This window comes from Elgaria multicarinata, chromosome 2 (assembly GCF_023053635.1).
Source record: "Elgaria multicarinata webbii isolate HBS135686 ecotype San Diego chromosome 2, rElgMul1.1.pri, whole genome shotgun sequence".
NCBI lineage: Eukaryota > Metazoa > Chordata > Lepidosauria > Squamata > Anguidae > Elgaria > Elgaria multicarinata.
Window position 1 is genome coordinate 118,597,407 of NC_086172.1, and position 18,409 is coordinate 118,615,815.

Here is an 18,409-nt window from a genome sequence, read left to right on the forward strand (position 1 = left end):
AAGGCCCATGACACATTGCATATAACATTCTCAAATCGCTTCCAAAGTGTTATATCCTACTTGGTGTAGATCTGGCCCAAGGGTTTGTAATTTAGGATTTAGAGCAGCAAGGATACTTGGTGTTTATATGATGGACCTAGACTAATAGGAATTTTCAAATCATAGATATAAATCCAGTTACTGGATGGTCCTAGGCTATGCAGAAGGCAAGGGTGGGCCATTTCCCAGGCTCATCCCCAGGTCAGGGCTGATGAACCTTTTCCAGCCCAAGGGCTGAATTCCATTTTGGAGAAACTCTTGGGACCCACATTCCAATGGCGGGTGGGCAGGGCCAAAGGCAAACAAGGCAGAGTCAAAGAACAAAAATCCCACCAGGATACTTTAGCTCTTTCTGCCCATAACTAATTGTTTAGGGAGGCATCTCAATCATTGAGAATGGGAGGAAAACTGCACCAAACAACCAGTGGCTGGGGGAAGAGGGTGTGACCTTCTGGGAATGCTCAGAGGGATGGATTGGGAGTGCCAGATGTGGTCTCTAGGCTTATGGTTCTGCACTGCTGCCCTAGGCTCATCCTTCATTTCCTGGGTAAACAACAAGCTACCTGAATGGTAGAAAGTGGAGATAGGGTGCTACAGACCTCAGGGAGCTTTGCCCCCTGTCAGTTCCCTGAGAGCTATGCTTGCTACCATCACTGTAAATGGGAGTGGGGGAACCCTGCTTCCTTCCACACTTGCCTCTTCATAACTTTCACACTGATATTCAGTACATATTCTATAATGGTAATTCAATTGTGGGAGTGATACTAAGGTATGTTAGGACTGATGTTTCCTTCCCTCTAATAACAAGGATCCATACTGCTTTCTGAGGAGACTCTTTTGTTGAATGTGTCTGCATATACAAGGCAGGGGATAGTTGAACTGCACAACAGCAGCCTTGCAGGGAAAACTCTTCTTTATTGTCTTTAGACACAGCTGTGGAGATTAAAATCCAAAGCAGCCAAAAAAGTGGCTTCTTCAACAACTGGAAAGAAGCCAAACTACGAGGGGGGGGGAAATCCTCATGGAGCTTGACAGAGTTCTCTACAGAGCCACAAAATTACAATTCGTCTCTCGGGGAGCTCTTCTCCAGGTGCCTGGCTTCCACGCAGGGATCTTACAACTCAAGTGTGAACTCAGAGAGAAGTAGTAGTAAAACAGGCATTCTCAGATGATGTCATATCTTTTCTCAACCCCTATCAGAGTGGCTGTGGGCCTGGATTTGGGACAGCAATTGCTTTTGTCACCTTGGAGGGTGATTTTTTCTCAGAAGAGGAGATATAGGGGGAATATTACCCTGTTTATCTTCTTACACCTTCCACACAGTGGACCATCTAGCTTTATTGAACTGCTTAGTGGGGTTGCGAGGTGCTTGTTGGTAATTTCTTAACTGACCAATCGCAGGAAGTGTTGTTGGAGTGCACAGAATCTAGTCTGTGATTTGCTCCCAAGTTGCCTTCTGTCCCATTTACTGCTTTTGCATAATGCTCTATATCATGGGTATAAGGACTAAAAGCAGTCCCCAAGACCTGTCTGATGACCCCCAGCATCTGCCAACACTGAAAAAAGGGAGAAGGAAGAAAACACCCAGGGGACGGGCTTTTTGGTTCCTGCCATTGAAGCCCCATTCCTAGAGTGTTCTAGGAAGTCAAGCTCAAAGGTTCAAGCCAGCTTCCTACAATGCTCTGGGGATGTTCTAGGAATGAAGTTCTATGCTCTTCCTAGAGCATTTTTCCTCTCTTCTTTTGGTGATCGGGTTGGGATGATTGGGGCAGGAAGAAGGCTTCAACCTCAGATCTGGTTTTTATTCAACTTGTTCTCAAACCTATTACAGGGACATCTGCAAAAGAGATAGGAGTACGTCATTAACAGATGCTAATGGATGTTAGCTTGGGTCTCTTCTAGCAGAAACTGTGATGTGGTATCTATGATGAATTCCTGTGGTAATTTATCAATGGCTTATTCTATGTGTATATGGAGGAGTGCGGGGGAACGCCTATGTGAGAGGGTGTGGGGTTGTGAGTAGTAGGTGTGAGATAGTGATGTGTGGTGTATGTGAATGTGTGTACATGTGCACATATATCTTCACACCTGCCACCCCAGCAGACACATGATGCAGCCCTCAGGGCCAAAAAGGTTGTGCACCCTTGGTCTATATGAAAGTACTGGGAGAGATAATCCAGAGGTTTAGTATCATCAGTAGATCCAGGATGCCATCTTTGTTTCTCTTTTTCCACTAACACAGGAACAGTCATGTGAGAGCAGGTGTTACATTGCCATTGAGGGACAAATCTGAGATATTACAAATATAAGAACAGACAGCAATAGATGCAGAAATGGAAGCTTTCCTGGCTTTCTGGTTCCTCTACCCCATCTCCCAAAGCTTCTGTCCTTACCTGTACCCGGGCCTCAGTGAGATCTGTCCTCATGGCTAACTGCTCTCTGGCATAGACATCTGGGTAGTGGGTCTTCTGAAAGACCTTTTCCAGCTCTTCCAACTGATAGCTGGTGAAAGTAGTGCGGTTCCGTCTCTTCTTGCCCTTGTTGCTCTCCGAGTCAGTCTTGTCCATTGGGCTGGGTAGGTCGTTGCTTGCCCTCTCTTGGGATACCTTCACTCCTGACTCTTTCACGCCGAGGTAACTGCCATCCATTCCAGCAGGATCTGAGCCTGGCTGTAGCTCGGCGTCTCCCAGGGAACTCTCTTTAGCTGTGGAGGTGGTGGAGGTGGAGGTGGTGCGAAAACGGGAACAAGGAAGGAGAGAAAGAAAACACAAAGCCATGGATAAATTAGTTCTGAGCTGGATTTACACCACTGTGAAAAGGAAAAAGACACACAGGGAAAAGAAGAAGGAGATGGACAGATAAGGATTTAAGGAGAGGGCTGTGAGTTGGAAGGAAGAAGGGGAGGAGGATGGCGCGTTAAGAAATGAGAAAGACAGGGCCATTTGGCTTAGGATGTATATGAAAGGTGAAGGAAGCAGCTGGAGACCTATAAAATAAATAAAAGGATTCCGTTTTAATGACTTAGGGAAGATTAGCTTTAAGACTCCATACTGGCAGGGATTTGAATTGGTCTTGCTAGTTTTGCTGTGGTTTCCTGTATTGAGGCAGATTACTTCAGGGTGCAGAACAGACGATAAGGGGATATCAAATATATCTTGTAGGCTTCCATAGAGTGCTCCATTGATTACAGAATATGCATTCTAACATTTGATTTTGTAAACGCAATCACATTACTCAGCGCTATCTTACTTATTCACATGGCGCAAGGGTAGGGGAAGCAGGGGGACATCTGAAACACTTACTATATAAAGGAAATCTCTCTCTCTCTCTCTCTCTCTCTCTCTCTCTCTCTCTCTCACACACACACACACACACACACACACCAGTGCTTGTCAAATTAACCTACATACCAAATTGATATAAAAGCAAAGGAGTAAAAATAAGTAATGCCCTATAGTGCAATCCTGTACACATCTGCTCAGAAGTAAATCCCACTGAGTTCAGTGGGGTTACTCCTTTCTCTTTTAACCGATGTAGCACTATGTCTGCCCCGTGTCTTAGGGCTCCATCACACCAGTGTTTTATCGCACTCTCATCATGCCTGGTTTTTCGTTTTGCAGCATGGTACTCACATGACGTTGTGCCTGACCTGCAGTCACCCTGCCTCTTCCCCTCCATTTTCTGTGTTTTCCAAGAGCGGGGAAAGTCCGGTTTATTTCCTCCATGTGGGATTAAAGCACCCTTCCGCCCCTGTGTATTGCTGTCCTCACACTATGTCCTTTGTTGGGTGTGTGTGCTTTGAAGGGAGGTCTTGCTGATGAAAGAGGAGGGTGGGGTGGTTCTCCTCCTCTAGCACACCATGTGAAACAAATGGGCTTGTGCTGACTCAGTTGAACGACAAGAACCAATGAACTGGAGGGAGAAGGAGAAGGGAAGGGGTGGAGTGGAGTGGGAGAGCAAACAAGCGAAAGAAGATTTACCAGTACAATGGCGATACCACAAACACACATGAAGGGACCATTAGCTTGACCCGCTAATGAAATGGAGGTGGAAATCGTGGAGGCAAACCGGGGGGGGGGGGAAGTAGGTGTGATGGAGCCCTTACTCCTTCTTTAATGGAACAGACAATTTAACAGTATGATATAAGTGGGGATCTCTAACAAAATGTTGCAGTGTATTCCTAGGCCCCTAATACAAGTGCTCCTCTTCAGAGCTCTGGAATAGGATAGTGGTGGCAGCAGAAAAACATGGAAGGGGGTACACAGAATGGGCAAAGCTTTCCTGTCCCTAAAATCCCCTGCATTTGGGGACAGGGAAGCTTTGTCCCACATGTTAGATATCTAAAGGAGAAATAATGGCAGCTTTCATATTGATGCTCTTTTCTGAAACATACTTTAACTTCTGCAGCAGGGGGGTGCTTTAAATTTACCAGCTAATATGACAAATGAATAACTTAGAAAGTTAACACTTTAAATGTCTGCACTTCAGAGTTCCCCTGGAATACAGAAACCACATTCCCATAAATATTATATGTATGATCTCTCATCCCTGCTAGAACTAGCAAAAGAAACTAAGATAATTTTATGATCAGGAAGAAATATTTCTGAGACTGCAATCCTATACACAAATATCTGGCAGTCAGTCTTATTCAGTTTCATGTACTCACTTCTGAGTAGACATGCCTAAGATTGCACTACAAAAACTACATTTCTGTGGCGGTTTAGAAAGCCAAGCAAATCCCAAAATGTGGTGGCCAGTGCCACTAAACATGGAATATTAAGACCCTATCTACATCTGTCCGGCGAGGTGATGTTTGCCCTGTCCTGGACGGTGTTGCACTCCCCCTGAAGGATCGGATCTGTAGTTTGGGGGTGCTCTTGGATCCAGAACTGTCACTTGAGGCACAGGTGAACTCAGTGGCAAAGAGCACCTTTTATCAGCTTAGGCTGATATACCAACTGCGCCCTTATCTGGACAGTGATAGCCTAGCTACAGTTATCCATGCTCTGATAACCTCTCGTTTGGATTACTGCAATGCGTTATACGTGGGGCTGCCTTTGAAAATGGTCCAGAAACTTCAACTGGTACAAAACAGGGCAGCACGGTTACTAACAGGGACTGGCTGACAAGACCATATCACGCCAGTCCTTTTCCAGCTTCATTGGCTGCCAGTCCAGGTCCGGGCCGATTCAAAGTGCTGGTATTAACATTTAAAGCCCTAAACGGCTTGGGGCCAGGCTATCTGAAGAAACGCCTCCTCCCGTATGTACCTGCCGGGACCCTAAGGTCATCCTCAGGGATCCTTCTCCGCGAGCTGCTGCCAAAGGAAGTGAGGCAGGTGGCTATTAGGAGGATGTCCTTCTCTGCTGTGGCACCCCGGCTGTGGAGTGAGCTCCCTAAGGACGTTCGCTTGGTACCTACATTATATGCCTTTAGATGCCAGGTGAAGACCTTTTTATTCTCCCAGCATTTTAACAGTCTATAAATACATTTTAACTTGGTGTTTTAAATTTGTAATTTTGCATTGCTGCTGTTTTTATCTGGTTGAGCTTTTATATTGTATTTTATATTATGGTTTTATACTGTTGTTTTATACTTTGAATGTTTTTAATTTTTGTGAACCGCCCAGAGAGCTCCGGCTATTAGGCAGTATAGAAATGTAATTAATAATAAAAAATAAAAAATAAATAATTTAACGCCAATCTAGCTATCAATGAAATTGTGAAAAGTAGAGTTTGGTGAGGTGCTGGGAAATCTCTGTCAGTATCCCACAACTCTGCCCAAACAATAGTTCCTAAGTTTCCCTGGGGACAAGGAATGAGTGTTAAATCAGTTTAAGTCCATTATGGTGGGATATGCCCTAAAACAGAATTATTATTATTATTATTATTTATTTATATAGCACCATCAATGTACATGGTGCTGTACAGAGTAAAACAGTAAATAGCAAGACCCTGCCGCATAGGCTTACAATCTAATAAAATCATAGTAAAACAATAAGGAGGGGAAGAGAATGCAAACAGGTACAGGGTAGGGTAAGCAGGCACAGGGTAGGGAAAAACTAACAGTAGAAAGTAACAGTAGAAGTCTGCACAACATCAAGTTTTAAAAGCTTTAGGAAAAAGAAAAGTTTTTAGTTGAGCTTTAAAAGCTGTGGTTGAACTTGTAGTTCTCAAATGTTCTGGAAGAGCGTTCCAGGCGTAAGGGGCAGCAGACGAAAATGGACGAAGCCGAGCAAGGGAAGTAGAGGCCCTTGGGCAGGCGAGAAACATGGCATCAGAGGAGCGAAGAGCACGAGCGGGGCAATAGTGTGAGATGAGAGAGGAGAGATAGGAAGGAGCTGGACCGTGAAAAGCTTTGAAGGTTAACAGGAGAAGTTTATATTGGATTCTGAAGTGAATTGGAAGCCAATGAAGAGATTTCAGAAGCGGAGTAACATGGTCGGAGCGGCGAGCCAAGAAGATGATCTTTGCGGCAGAGTGGTGAACAGAAACCAACGGACTGATGTGAGAAGAAGGAAGGCCAGAGAGAAGAAGGTTGCAGTAGTCCAACCGTGAAATAACCAGTGCATGAACAAGCGTCTTGGCAGAAGAGACAGACAAAAATGATCGAATCCTGGCAATATTATACAGGAAAAATCGACAAGATTTAGCTACTGCCTCAATATGAGGAATAAAGGAGAGCGAGGAGTCGAAGATAAAGCCAAGGCTACGAGCTTCCTTGACCGGAGTAAGCGTAACATCATTGACAGTAAGAGAGAATGAGAGATGAGGAGAAGGTTTAGGAGGAAAAACAAGCAATTCAGTCTTTGCCATGTTAAGCTTCAAGCGACGATGAAGCAGCCAAGCTGAGATATCTGAAAGACATGCCGAGATACGATCGTGAACATCAGGAGAAAGTTCCGGAGATGACAGATATAGTTGTGTATCATCGGCGTACAGATGATATTGGAGGCCATGAGATTGAATAAGCTTGCCCAAGGGCAACATGTATAAGGAAAACAACAACGGGCCAAGCACCGAGCCTTGCGGAACCACTACTGAAAGGGGAAAGGAGGAAGATGAGCTGCCATTAGCCAACACGCTGAAAGAGCGACCCGCTAGATAGGAGGCAAACCAGTTATAGACAGAGCCACAAAATCCAAGGTCATGAAGGGAATCTAAGAGAAGATCATGATCAACCGTGTCAAAGGCTGCAGTTAGATCAAGGAGAATAAGAACGGAGAATGTATAAGGGCCTTCTCGGTGGCTGCTCCAGTGCTTTGGAACTCTCTTCCCAGGGAAGCTAGACTGGCTCCCTCTTTGATGGGCTTTCGGAGGCAGGCTAAAACTTGTTTGTTCCAGCAGGCCTATGGAGAATAATCTGGCTCTCCATCTATGTTAAGGACTTATAATTTTGTCGTGTATTTTAAACGTTTATGTTTTAATATTGTGGGGTTTTTTTGTACATTTATTTTCCTAGGTTTTACTATGTATGTTTTAAACTTTGTAAGGCCACCTTGAGGCCCAGTATTGGGCAAAAGGCGGGATACTACTACTACTACTACTACTACTAATAATAATAATAGCATCCAAAACAGATCCAAAGGGAGAGACTTAGTCGAGAGGCAGAAAAAAATGGTTTTATTTTTTTAAGGGTGCAATCCCATGTGTGTTTAGGCAGAAAAAGTTCTACAGCTCCCAGCATTCCCCAGCCAGCATGTAGGACTTCTTTTCTGCCTAAATATGCATAGGATTGCACCCTTGAAGAATAAAACTATTCTTTTCAGCATCTTGAGACTAGCTCTCTCTTTTTGGATCTGTGACCTAAAGTAGCCTTCCCCAACCTGGTGCCCTCCAATGGTGTTGGACTACAATGCACATCATCCCAAGTGGCATAATTTATGGCAGTGATGGCTGGAGAAGATGGACAGAGTAGTCCAACATATCCTGAGGAACCCGGTTGAGAAAGGCTGCCTTAAGGGGCTAGTCCATGGCTGGTTGTTGGGTTATTGATGGTTGGTTGTTCTCAGGGTGGATTGTCATGATATGTGAATCTGGCGGTGTGGCTTGTCAGTGGCTTCTGGACACAGGCTACAGAGCCACCTGCAAGCTTGGTGAAAATCCCAGCTAGTGCTCCTTTTTTAAAACTATTTTTCCGTGTGCTTCAGACATACGCAAATGTTTTTGTATTATTATTGATGTTGTTGCTGTCCTTGTCCTCTAAGTACATTCACCTTGTCAATTTCCTTGTACATTACCTACTCCACTTTGGCACTTCCCTTGGCACTTTTCGGGGGTTGTGAAGGACGGGGGGGGGGGGATGATTTTTTAAGAATTGCAGGTACATTTGTGCACTTGAGAAGCATGTAAAAAGGTTAAAAAAAGGTTTGCAAGTGAAGAAATTGCTCATAAAAGGGGAGTCAATAAATCCCTACTTGTCAATTGCATCTTCTCATTTTACATCTTGAACTGACATTTGTCCGTCCTGGCAACTTCCACTTCAGTGCTTCCCTTGACCCTAAACTCCAGAAGCGGTAGCTAAACAGAATGGAGCTATTGGGGCAGGCAGGTAAACTTACTGCAAAATTATGGCTGCACTTACTATGCAAATGGGTTGTTTTTATTTCATTTTTCTGTTGTTTGCAAATGCACACTTGCAAACGACAGAAAAATATTGTAATAATAAAAATATCAACCCATTCTTGCAGTCAGTATATACACCCATACTCCCACAGTAAGTCACCCATCCCAATATCTCAGTCCTGTTGAGCTACCACTTTCAGAGTTCAGGGGCAAGGAAGCACCAAAGTGTAAGTGTGTGTGTGTAGGGGTGGAATTGGCAAGTGGGATTTCAATAGGTACAGAGGGAATATTGATATGAACTGCTCAAGAAAGTAATGAGCAGACAGGCAAATGTGTGCAACTGTGCACTTGTGAATGACAGAAAATTTAAAATTAAAACAACAACAACAACAAATCCATTTGTTTACTTCTAAAACACCATGTTTTTTTTAAGGTTGTAAATGGCAAAATTGTGCTGAAAAGGGGTAGATACCCGAGTGGGGCAAGAAATCAGAAACACTTCCCTTTCTAGGGACAATATGAGAGAGGCGGTGCCCCAAAGGAACATGTGATATGTGCGGGTAGCAGGCTGGATGATTAAGGGGAAACAAGCCACAGCAAACCACAAACCTCCTGATCATCTGTCAGGAGTAATATGGGTTAGAAAGCAAATAACCAAGCCTATGTGGCTTATTTTCAGGGTGGCTTATTGCAATGTGCAAACTGGCCTTGTGATTCCTTTCAGAAATAAAAGGCTGGAATGGGGTGAATTTGCGCAATTGCTTATGTGCTGAAATAGAGAGAGTTTAATTTCAGTTTAGTTGTAGATGTTTTTGTATTCAGTTGATCTTGTGGATCCATTGGCCAATTTCCTAATATCTTTGACTCAACCCAGGTTAAAATGATAGACCACAAATAGGAGCAGGGCCTTTTCAGGTGCAGCACCAGCATGATGCAGTACCCTTTCGAGGGAGGTCTGGTAGGCTTATATATTATATAGTTAAAACCCAGCTTATTCATGTGGCATTTGAGATTTGTGATGCATTGATACCTAATGCTTAGTGCTGCTCCCTCTTGTATGCATTCTGCTGGTTATTTGGATTTTTTAGTGCCTAATTCATGCTCCTTTTATGACTACTGTGTTTGATGATGATGATGATTTACATTTATATATTGCCCCATAGCCAAAGCTCTCTGGGCAGTTTACAAATATTTAAACACTGAACATTAAAATAGATATACAAAATTCTAAAGCATAAAAGTATAAAAAACAGACAGCAGACAAGGACAATATATATTTTAAACAACTGTGAACTCTCAGCCAGGCCTAAATATAGATCTGGGGTTGTTGTTCATCATGCGTTTTTTTTTAATTGTTCTGATTGTTAGTTGCTTTGGGCTGTTTTGACAAAATCAGAGGGGGTCTTATATTTTAAAATAAATAAATAAACAAATAAATAAAAATATATAGCTGCATATGACAATTACACGCACACACATGCACACACTTCCTTATTTTGTCTAATCAGCTACCCAGGCTTCAATTTTTAATGGGAGATCCGGGGACGGGGGTGTGCAGTGGAAGCATCTTAACATTTTTTATCTATGCCACTTTTCTACCTCCGAATGCTCTCCCCCTACTCCCAGCAGAAAGAAAGAACAAATGAAAGAACAAATGACAGAGCACTACCACTTAGAAAGCATTGTGCAGCAATTCCACTCCCCCCCTCCTTAATAGATTTTCTGCAGTGAGAAAAAAGACAGAAGAGGCAAGAAAACATGGGAGATTACGGGAAGATGATGATGATGTCTGAACATCCCAGTAAAATTCTGCGAATGAGGCAGGGTGATTGCACTATAAAAGACTCATCTGGAAGCACCCAAGGGAGAGAGAGAGAGAAAAGAACGCATTAGGGAAAAACTTCATAGTTGGCAATTATACCTTACAGTATTTACAAGACCTGATCATGGAAAGTAAACTTGTGTTGCGTTCATAGCATTCTAATGACTGCATGAACATTTTTGAACCTTGCGTAATTCTGCGTAATCCAGCCCCGAATTCTGTGCTTTCGTCAGATTTTCCCCTAGAATCATGAGCTTGAAATTGGGTCATGTTTTGGAACCAATCTTCAGATATTCCATCCGTAGTCAACTATGAGTAATTTTTAACTGACATTTTGCTTTTGTTACCAAATTCCACCAACATATAAAGTTCAGCATGAAAAAAGTGGATTTTGTGCACTTTAACTTTATAAACTGTGTGTAACTGTGGGATGTCTCACATTTGTTGAACAGGCAGTGGATGCTTTGGTAAAGTTTGTAGTCTGTCTGTCCAGAAGACAGGAATCACAGTGTTAGGAAAAGGGAAATAATGAAGAGTCTTAAATGGGAGACCTTTAAATAGAAAGATATAACAAACCTATGGGAAAGATGGCAACTTCACTAATCACAAGTAAGACACAAATGAACCATGCAAGAAGTTCCCACAGGACCTTGACAATGCAATCCTATGCAGGTTTACTCAGAAGTAAGTCCCAAGATGCTCAGTAGGGCTTAATCTCAGGTAGGTGAGCAGAGGACTGCAGCTTTAGGCAGTAAAACAGTATGCATAGGATGTTATGCATGTTAGCTTTGTTTAGCATGTTAGCTTTGTTTAGCTGTATGGGAATATATTTTGGAAACTGAAAAGTTTTTTTTTTTTTTATAAAGGCTGGGTTTCCAATGTAATGCCCATCAGCACCAATGTACCCGAAGACACCTCTCTTGCCACCTGCAAGCTTCCTGATGCTCCTGATCTTTATTTATAGATAAATAGCCAGCAAGGTGCCCTCTAGAACCTTCTTTATTGGGGTTCAAAGGAATGGGTTTGTGTTTTGGAGCTCTGCCTACTTAGGTTCTTGATTCTTAGATACTTTTATTTTATTCTCACCAGAGCCCAGAACAGTCCATGCAACAGGTACACTTCCTAGATACAACAGTACAACTACATAGTGGTATTATGAGCACCACCCTATACCGGAAACCTACAGATGGCTATACATAACTACATGCTTCCAACGCCCACCCAGAACACACCATGACATCTATTGTTTAAAACCAAGCCCGAAGATAAAACCCCATCTGCTCTGACCCATCAGACAGAAAGCTCCATCACACCGGGGGTTAACATGCTCCCTACCTTTGCTTCTCTGCCAATGTTTTCGTTCCTCAGTTACTTCCTCTTTTCAAAAGTGGAAGTACAGAATGAGAACGAAGCCCATTGAGTCCGCTGTTCTAATGGCGCTGCTTCTCCTGCACACAGCAGGACAGAGCAGCAATTCCGAGTTTTTTTAAAAAAAATCGGACTTAATGAGGGGATTTTTGTCACGCAAGAAAGGCCAGAAGGGAGGCAGACGACGTCATGTGAGGGACCTGAGCAAACTCCATGAGTGCCCAGTAACAAATGTGCAATAAAATGCTAGTTGGATAGAGCTTAGAGACTCACAGCTTAAAGATCTAAATGAGACATTTCTTAGAGCAGAACATCCATCCAACAAAGTGAATAAATAGATCCACAGGCCCAGGAATAATCTACTATGTGACAGACTGAGAAAACAACAGAACACTACTTATTGTCACCTATAGTTCCCAGCTAAGACCACTCAAACATATTACGGATGATGTACAAGCCATCAGGGACAATGACACTTCCCTTTCATAGGCCTTGGATGGTAGACCTGTACTTGCTTATAGACAGGTCCACAACCTCAAAAGGATTCTCACTACCACCAACACAGCTCACAATGGAGATTCATGAACCAGACCCTGTGGCAGACTTAGATGCCCACTCTGCCTCCTTATCAATTCTGGCAACTCTATTGCAGGATTTAATAATACCATCCACAACATCACAGGTTCACACACATGCTCATCCTCCAATGTGATCTATGCCATCATTTGCCAGCAATACCCCCACTGCATTCTACGTAGAACTAACAGGCCAGTCTCTAGGCAAAGAATACTTATGTTTATCAGAGCACCATTTCAATAAGGTCTGTGTTACTGCTCAACAATGTTTTGAGGATGACAACTGTTAAGCTAATTATCACTGTACCTTTTTGCATTTCAGTCCTGTCTTTACAGCACCAGCACCACCCTGCATGTGTATCTGAAAAGCCAACTTGGGATTCACACTTCATGCACCTGATGAAATGGACAGTGTTCACGAAAGCTTATGCCAGAAAAAACAAATGTGTTAGTCCTGAAGGTGCAACAAGACTCTTTGTTGTTTTTGCTGCAATGCAGCTAACCCTCTGGAAATTCTCAAGCTTCTTATATCATGTTACAGTTGCCAAAACACTTTACAGTCTTCTCTGCATTCACCGTTTCACCAACCTGAGGTAGTCCACTATTATTCTGATTTTTCAGATGGAGACCGGACGCCAATTTGTTCCAAGTTGTATAATGAACCAATGGTGGGGATGGAAATGCAGCACCCTCAAATAAACTACATTCCAGTTCTGAAGCTACTAGACCAAGACGGTACTTCTACATGTCCTGAAACTGATTATCTGTGGAAGTAGTTAGATCTATGGACATGAAATGTGATCTTATCTCCATATAATATTTGAATTCAGTAAACATTGCATTGAAAAATGCAGCAAAAGCTTGATGGCTTGCTGATTAAGTTCTCTCTGGATTTGAGTGGAAACAAACAGAAGCTTTGCTGAATAATGTAAAAATGTCTAGCAGCATCCCCCAACCTGGCCAATTATAGAAACATTTATATATGAACCCCAATTGTAAGGGGTGGGGTTTGTTGCTGCGTATAAATGCAACGATCACGTAAAAAGGGCTAAAGGGTTTTCTCTCTCCCCCTCCCTCCATTGAGACATAAGTAAAAATGGAAGCCCATCACCGAGTTTTGTGCCCCTTGAAGTTGGCTTATGGCCCACTAATGGAAGGCCACTGATGTATACAATTCATGTACCACATTATGTGAACATATTATAAGGATGTGTTACATTATCCATCCAGCAGGGGTGGGCAGACTTCAGGCTTGTGGGAACTGCTTTTTTCTTTTTATTAGAATCCTGAGATTCACCCCACCCCATCCCGCCAAATTGTGGATCAGGCGGGCAGACATAAGCTAAGAATTAAGGAACGGGGTGCCTCTGAGCACATACTCAGCATAGGCATTTGTGATTGCTACCAGAATTAAACTCACAAGGCCTTTCACACACAAAAACATTCCTGTTCCCCCCCACACACACACCCAAGTGTTCTTTTTCAGAAAGCTTTTTGTATGTGTGTGTGTGTGTGTGTGTGTGTGCGCGTGTGCGCTAAGGGACTCTTTAGTAGTTGCTATTGTTAGACAAATGGAACTCTTCCCCGTCAGCTGTAAATCACCCAGAGGTCTATCAATAGATCCCAATCGATCTTGTGCCCACTCCTGCTATAAAGCATACTTCTGAACCTCATCTTGAGCGGGGTGGGGCGGGGGAGATTTATCTCCCATTGACACCGTAAAGTCCCCAATCTGGCAACCATCACATCGACATTTTCCAAATTCATATCCCTGTTTATGGCCCTTCTTAATTTGTCATGCCTACTAAGCCATTAATTGTACAACAGCATTTACAGAAAGACTCCATCTGAACTTGGAGCCACATGTATTCTCTCCTCAGCGCTGGCAGCAGACAGCAAAAAGAACAATGGCTGGAGAGGGGGTTGGTTGTCATCTGCCAACTTTTGTTCCACATCGCTTTTCCTTCTACGCTCGCTTGTTGTTGCCAGTAGAGGAGGGAGCTCATCATGGATGGGTATGAAAGAATTATTGCAGAGGGAGAAGAAAATACATGTGTGCACAACACAAGGAGAGAGAAAAACATAATTCTTGGGCTGATCTAACTTCATTGGCTGCAGAACAAACTTGGGAGAGAAAATGAGCCAAGGGCTTTCAGCAAATGCACAGATCTCCATTGCTTGCCAGCAAACAACCCCAGATAATAGACTCACAATTATCCAGCCTCCCCCGCCCCATCCCCATGACAGCAGCTGGGGGCTGGTATCAGCTGAGCCCTCCCCTTGGATCTGTGACTTTATTAGAATGTGAAATGTTTGAGGGCTATTAGCGTTGTTGATGAATTGTACATCAACAAAGGCAAACTGGTATTGATGGGGGTGTTAAATTAATAAAGTGATTGTGATTAAAGTAATTTAGGACACCCAGCTTTATAAGCAAGCTGCTGGCCTTCCCCATCCCTGCTTTCACCCTTGCTCATAATCGGGTATTAATTAAATGCTTCATAAAAGGCTGTTTTCTGATGTGTGCGTCAGTTTTTGCTGGCGTAAGAACTAGGCTGGCTTGGCTCTGCATACAACTGAGTTGCTGTCTGCAGGACACTATCATAAATCACTTTTATCCTGCTCTTCTTCTAGAAGCTCAGAGTGAGGTACAGAGGAGTTATTCCATTTTATTATCATAGCCTTGTGAGGTGGGTTAGCCAAGAGACAGGAACTAGCCCAAAGTCATCCCAATTGGAGAACCACTCATGGGAAGTTAGCCCTCCTGCTATGGCAATTAATGCACATCCTCCATTGTCTTCCATTCCCCATAAGCCTGACAAGAGAGATTAGAATGGCAAAATAGCTAACAGCAGAAAGGCAATGCTTTCTCTTTATATGGGGCACAAAGATAAATTTCATTAATTTTAATTGGAAAGAGAAGCATTTGCTTAAATTCCTTACCCTAAAACTGATGGAACTTAGGGCATCTTCACCTTTTAAGCACTTTATGCAGCGGACATGTTTGATGCATGTATCCAAGTGTTTCCTGTAGCAAACACATATGGTGTACATGATGTATGTGCGTGCATGTCTTTCAACACACTTACAGAATGTCCAATAGGGCCACATTCCCCAGAGGGGTGACCAAAGGTGTTTAAAGATATATATAGACATACATATGTTGTTCACACTTTACGTGGTTGCGTTAAGAAACATTGGTGTAATGCGCATCATTGCAGGGTGAATATAATCACACTTGTATCCTGCTTTTACTTCAAGGACATCTTTAAAGGTTTATTCCAAGGCAGCTCTCATCTCCTAGTTGCTCCCAAAGTAACATCATTCAAAGGCATTACAGGAAATTAAAATGGCGGGCCCCAGACACCTGCTGGAGTGCTGCTGCCATATCTGTACATGCCAATTTAGAAATAATGATTATAATTTAAATAGAAACACATTCTATCTAACCACAGTGGGGGAAGACTGTAACCAGGTGACCTGTGTGTTGTCCAGTTGCTAAGGACTGATAGGTAACTTCAAGGCCTCTGTTCGGCCTCAATACCGTTCTTTATCTTTAAACCAGACTTGGATTGAACAGCCCTTCAAATAGAGGACTCTCCTCTGTAAAGCAGTTTCTGGGACACCCTACCAAGGAATGAGAGATTTGCCCAGAATCTTCTGCAACAACCACAAGGGCTTTTGGGGTGAAGGTTTATTTCCTGCTGGGGAGAGTGTTGGACCAAGCAGAGTAAATCCCACCTTTACTCTGCTCGGGAATCCTTGTTCAGCTCTTTCTTGGCAGTTCTCTTGGCAATAATCACCAGAGCCGCTATGGCAGGCCTGTGGTCAGGATGGGGCAAATGGGTACACTGTCCTCCCCCAAGCTGTGCTCCCCCAGGATGTTTTTTGTGGAGAGGTGACTGTCTTTTTAATTTGTGACATAACAGACAATGACAGTCTCTATTTAAAATGACAGGTTGTTTTAAGAACAGGAGCAATTTAAGAATAGGACCCTCTGAAAAATGCAGTGAATAAAGCCACCCAAAACTTCATTTGCAAGAGGCCCCAAAAGTCTTTTCCTGACTGAGGGTGAATTTTTTCATGATCGCAATCACCCTATAATTAGTTAAGTGATCCTGGCAGGAAAACCCCCACCCCCCACAACACAAAACAGCTTGCATAGTAACATGACCCTTGAAGAGTTAAATATTAGAACTCTGTATTATGGGCTAGAGTTAGATTCCACCCCATGGATTTTCCTCTGCTCTGCTTTTCAGTTTCAGTTCTGCTCTCCACCGAGACAGTGGGGGGATCTACACTACTGCTTTAAAGCGCTTTATAACAGTTTTGACTACTGTTGGGGCCCAGAACACACTGCATATACAGTTTTCAAAACGTTTTCAAAGTGCTTTAAAGTGCTTTAAAAGCAGTAGTGTAAATCCCCCCAGTGATAAAGAAGCATGTCTTTTTGTTCATTGTTTTTTGGCCTGCAGTAAGAAGTAAGAGTTTGTTCATTCTACAGTTATTATGATTAGTAGAGCAGGATTGGGTGCTTATTGCTAAAGAGTAAAATAGAATAATAGAATCATAGAACAGCAGAGTTGGAAGGGGCCGACAAGGCCATCAAGTCCAACCCCCTGCTCAAGGCAGGAATCCACCCTAAAGCATCCCTGACAGATGCTTGTCCAGATGCCTCTTGAACGCCTCTAGTGTGGGAGAGCCCACAACCTCCCTAGGTAACTGATTCCATTGTTATACTGCTCTAACAGTCAGGAAGTTTTTCCTGATGTCCAGCTGGAGTCTGCCTTCCTTTAACTTGGGCCATTATTCCGTGTCCTGCACTCTGGGAGGATCGAGAAAAGATCCTGGCCCTCCTCTGTGTGACAACCTTTTAAGTATTTGAAGAGTGCTATCATGTCTCCCCTCAATCTTCTCTTCTCCAGGCTAAATATGCCCAGTTCCTTCAGACTCTCTTCATAGGGCTTTGTTTCCAGACCCCTGATCATCCTGGTTGCCCTCCTCTGAACACGCTCCAGCTTGTCTGCGTCCTTCTTGAATTGTGGAGCCCAGAACTGGACACAATACTCTAGATGAGGCCTAACCAGGGCCAAATAGAGAGGAACCAGTACCTCACGTGATTTGGAAGCTATACTTCTATTAATGTAGTCCAAAATAGCATTTGCCTTTCTTGCAGCCATATCGCACTGTTGGCTCATATTCAGCTTGCAATCTACAACAATTCCAAGATCCTTCTTGTTTGTAGTATTGCTGAGCCAAGTATCCCCCATCTTGTAACTGTGCCTTTGGTTTCTATTTCCTAAATGTAGAACTTGGCATTTATCCCTATTAAATTTCATTCTGTTGTTTTCAGCCCAGCACTCCAGCCTATCAAGATCACTTTGAAGTTTGTTTCTGTCTTCCAGGGTATTAGCCATCCCACCCAATTTTGTGTCATCTGCAAATCTGATAAGCGTTCCCCGCACCTCCTCGTCCAAATCATTAATTAAAATGTTGAAGAGCACTGGGCCCAGGACTGAGCCCTGCGCTCAGTCCTGGGCCCAGTGCTCTTCAACATTTTAATTAATGATTTGGACGAGGAGGTGCAGGGAACGCTTATCAGATTTGCAGATGACACAAAATTGGGTGGGATAGCTAATTGGGTGGGATAGCTAATAAAGAGATAACTTAAAGTGGACTGAACAAAATTATCAACCCAAAGTTACCCTTTACTCTTTTAAAGCAGTCACTATACTCACAATCATAGTGGCTATTTTTTCTTATTTTTCTTGAGTACTTGATTGCAAAGGATGAAAATAGCCCTAGAGGAATAGACACACTGCTGTGTTAACTGGCTGGCCAGCCACCTAGACTGTAACTCTGGCCTAATTTCTGATTTTCCTGGGGGTGTCTTCACAGGGCTGGGTTGGCGCCATGTCCCTTGGAAACCCTGCACTTTCCCTCCCCTTGGGTGGTGTCAGGTAATCCCGATGCCGAGAAGGGAGCACGGGGTTTCTGGGCGATCGTCCAGGGACTGGGGCCACCCCCACTCTCTTCCTGGT

The 18,409-nt window shown here is 43.3% G+C and overlaps 1 protein-coding gene across 1 annotated transcript in view; it reads right to left on the minus strand.

The window, feature by feature from the left end:
- The window catches only part of ALX4 (ALX homeobox 4), an 82,534-nt gene that overhangs the window by 24,569 nt on the left and 39,556 nt on the right, over window positions 1-18,409 (minus strand). Inside the window, exon 2 of the mRNA XM_063118821.1 lies at window positions 2,433-2,743. Coding sequence (XP_062974891.1) covers window positions 2,433-2,743 — 311 coding nt within the window. The remainder of the gene's footprint in view (window positions 1-2,432; window positions 2,744-18,409) is intronic.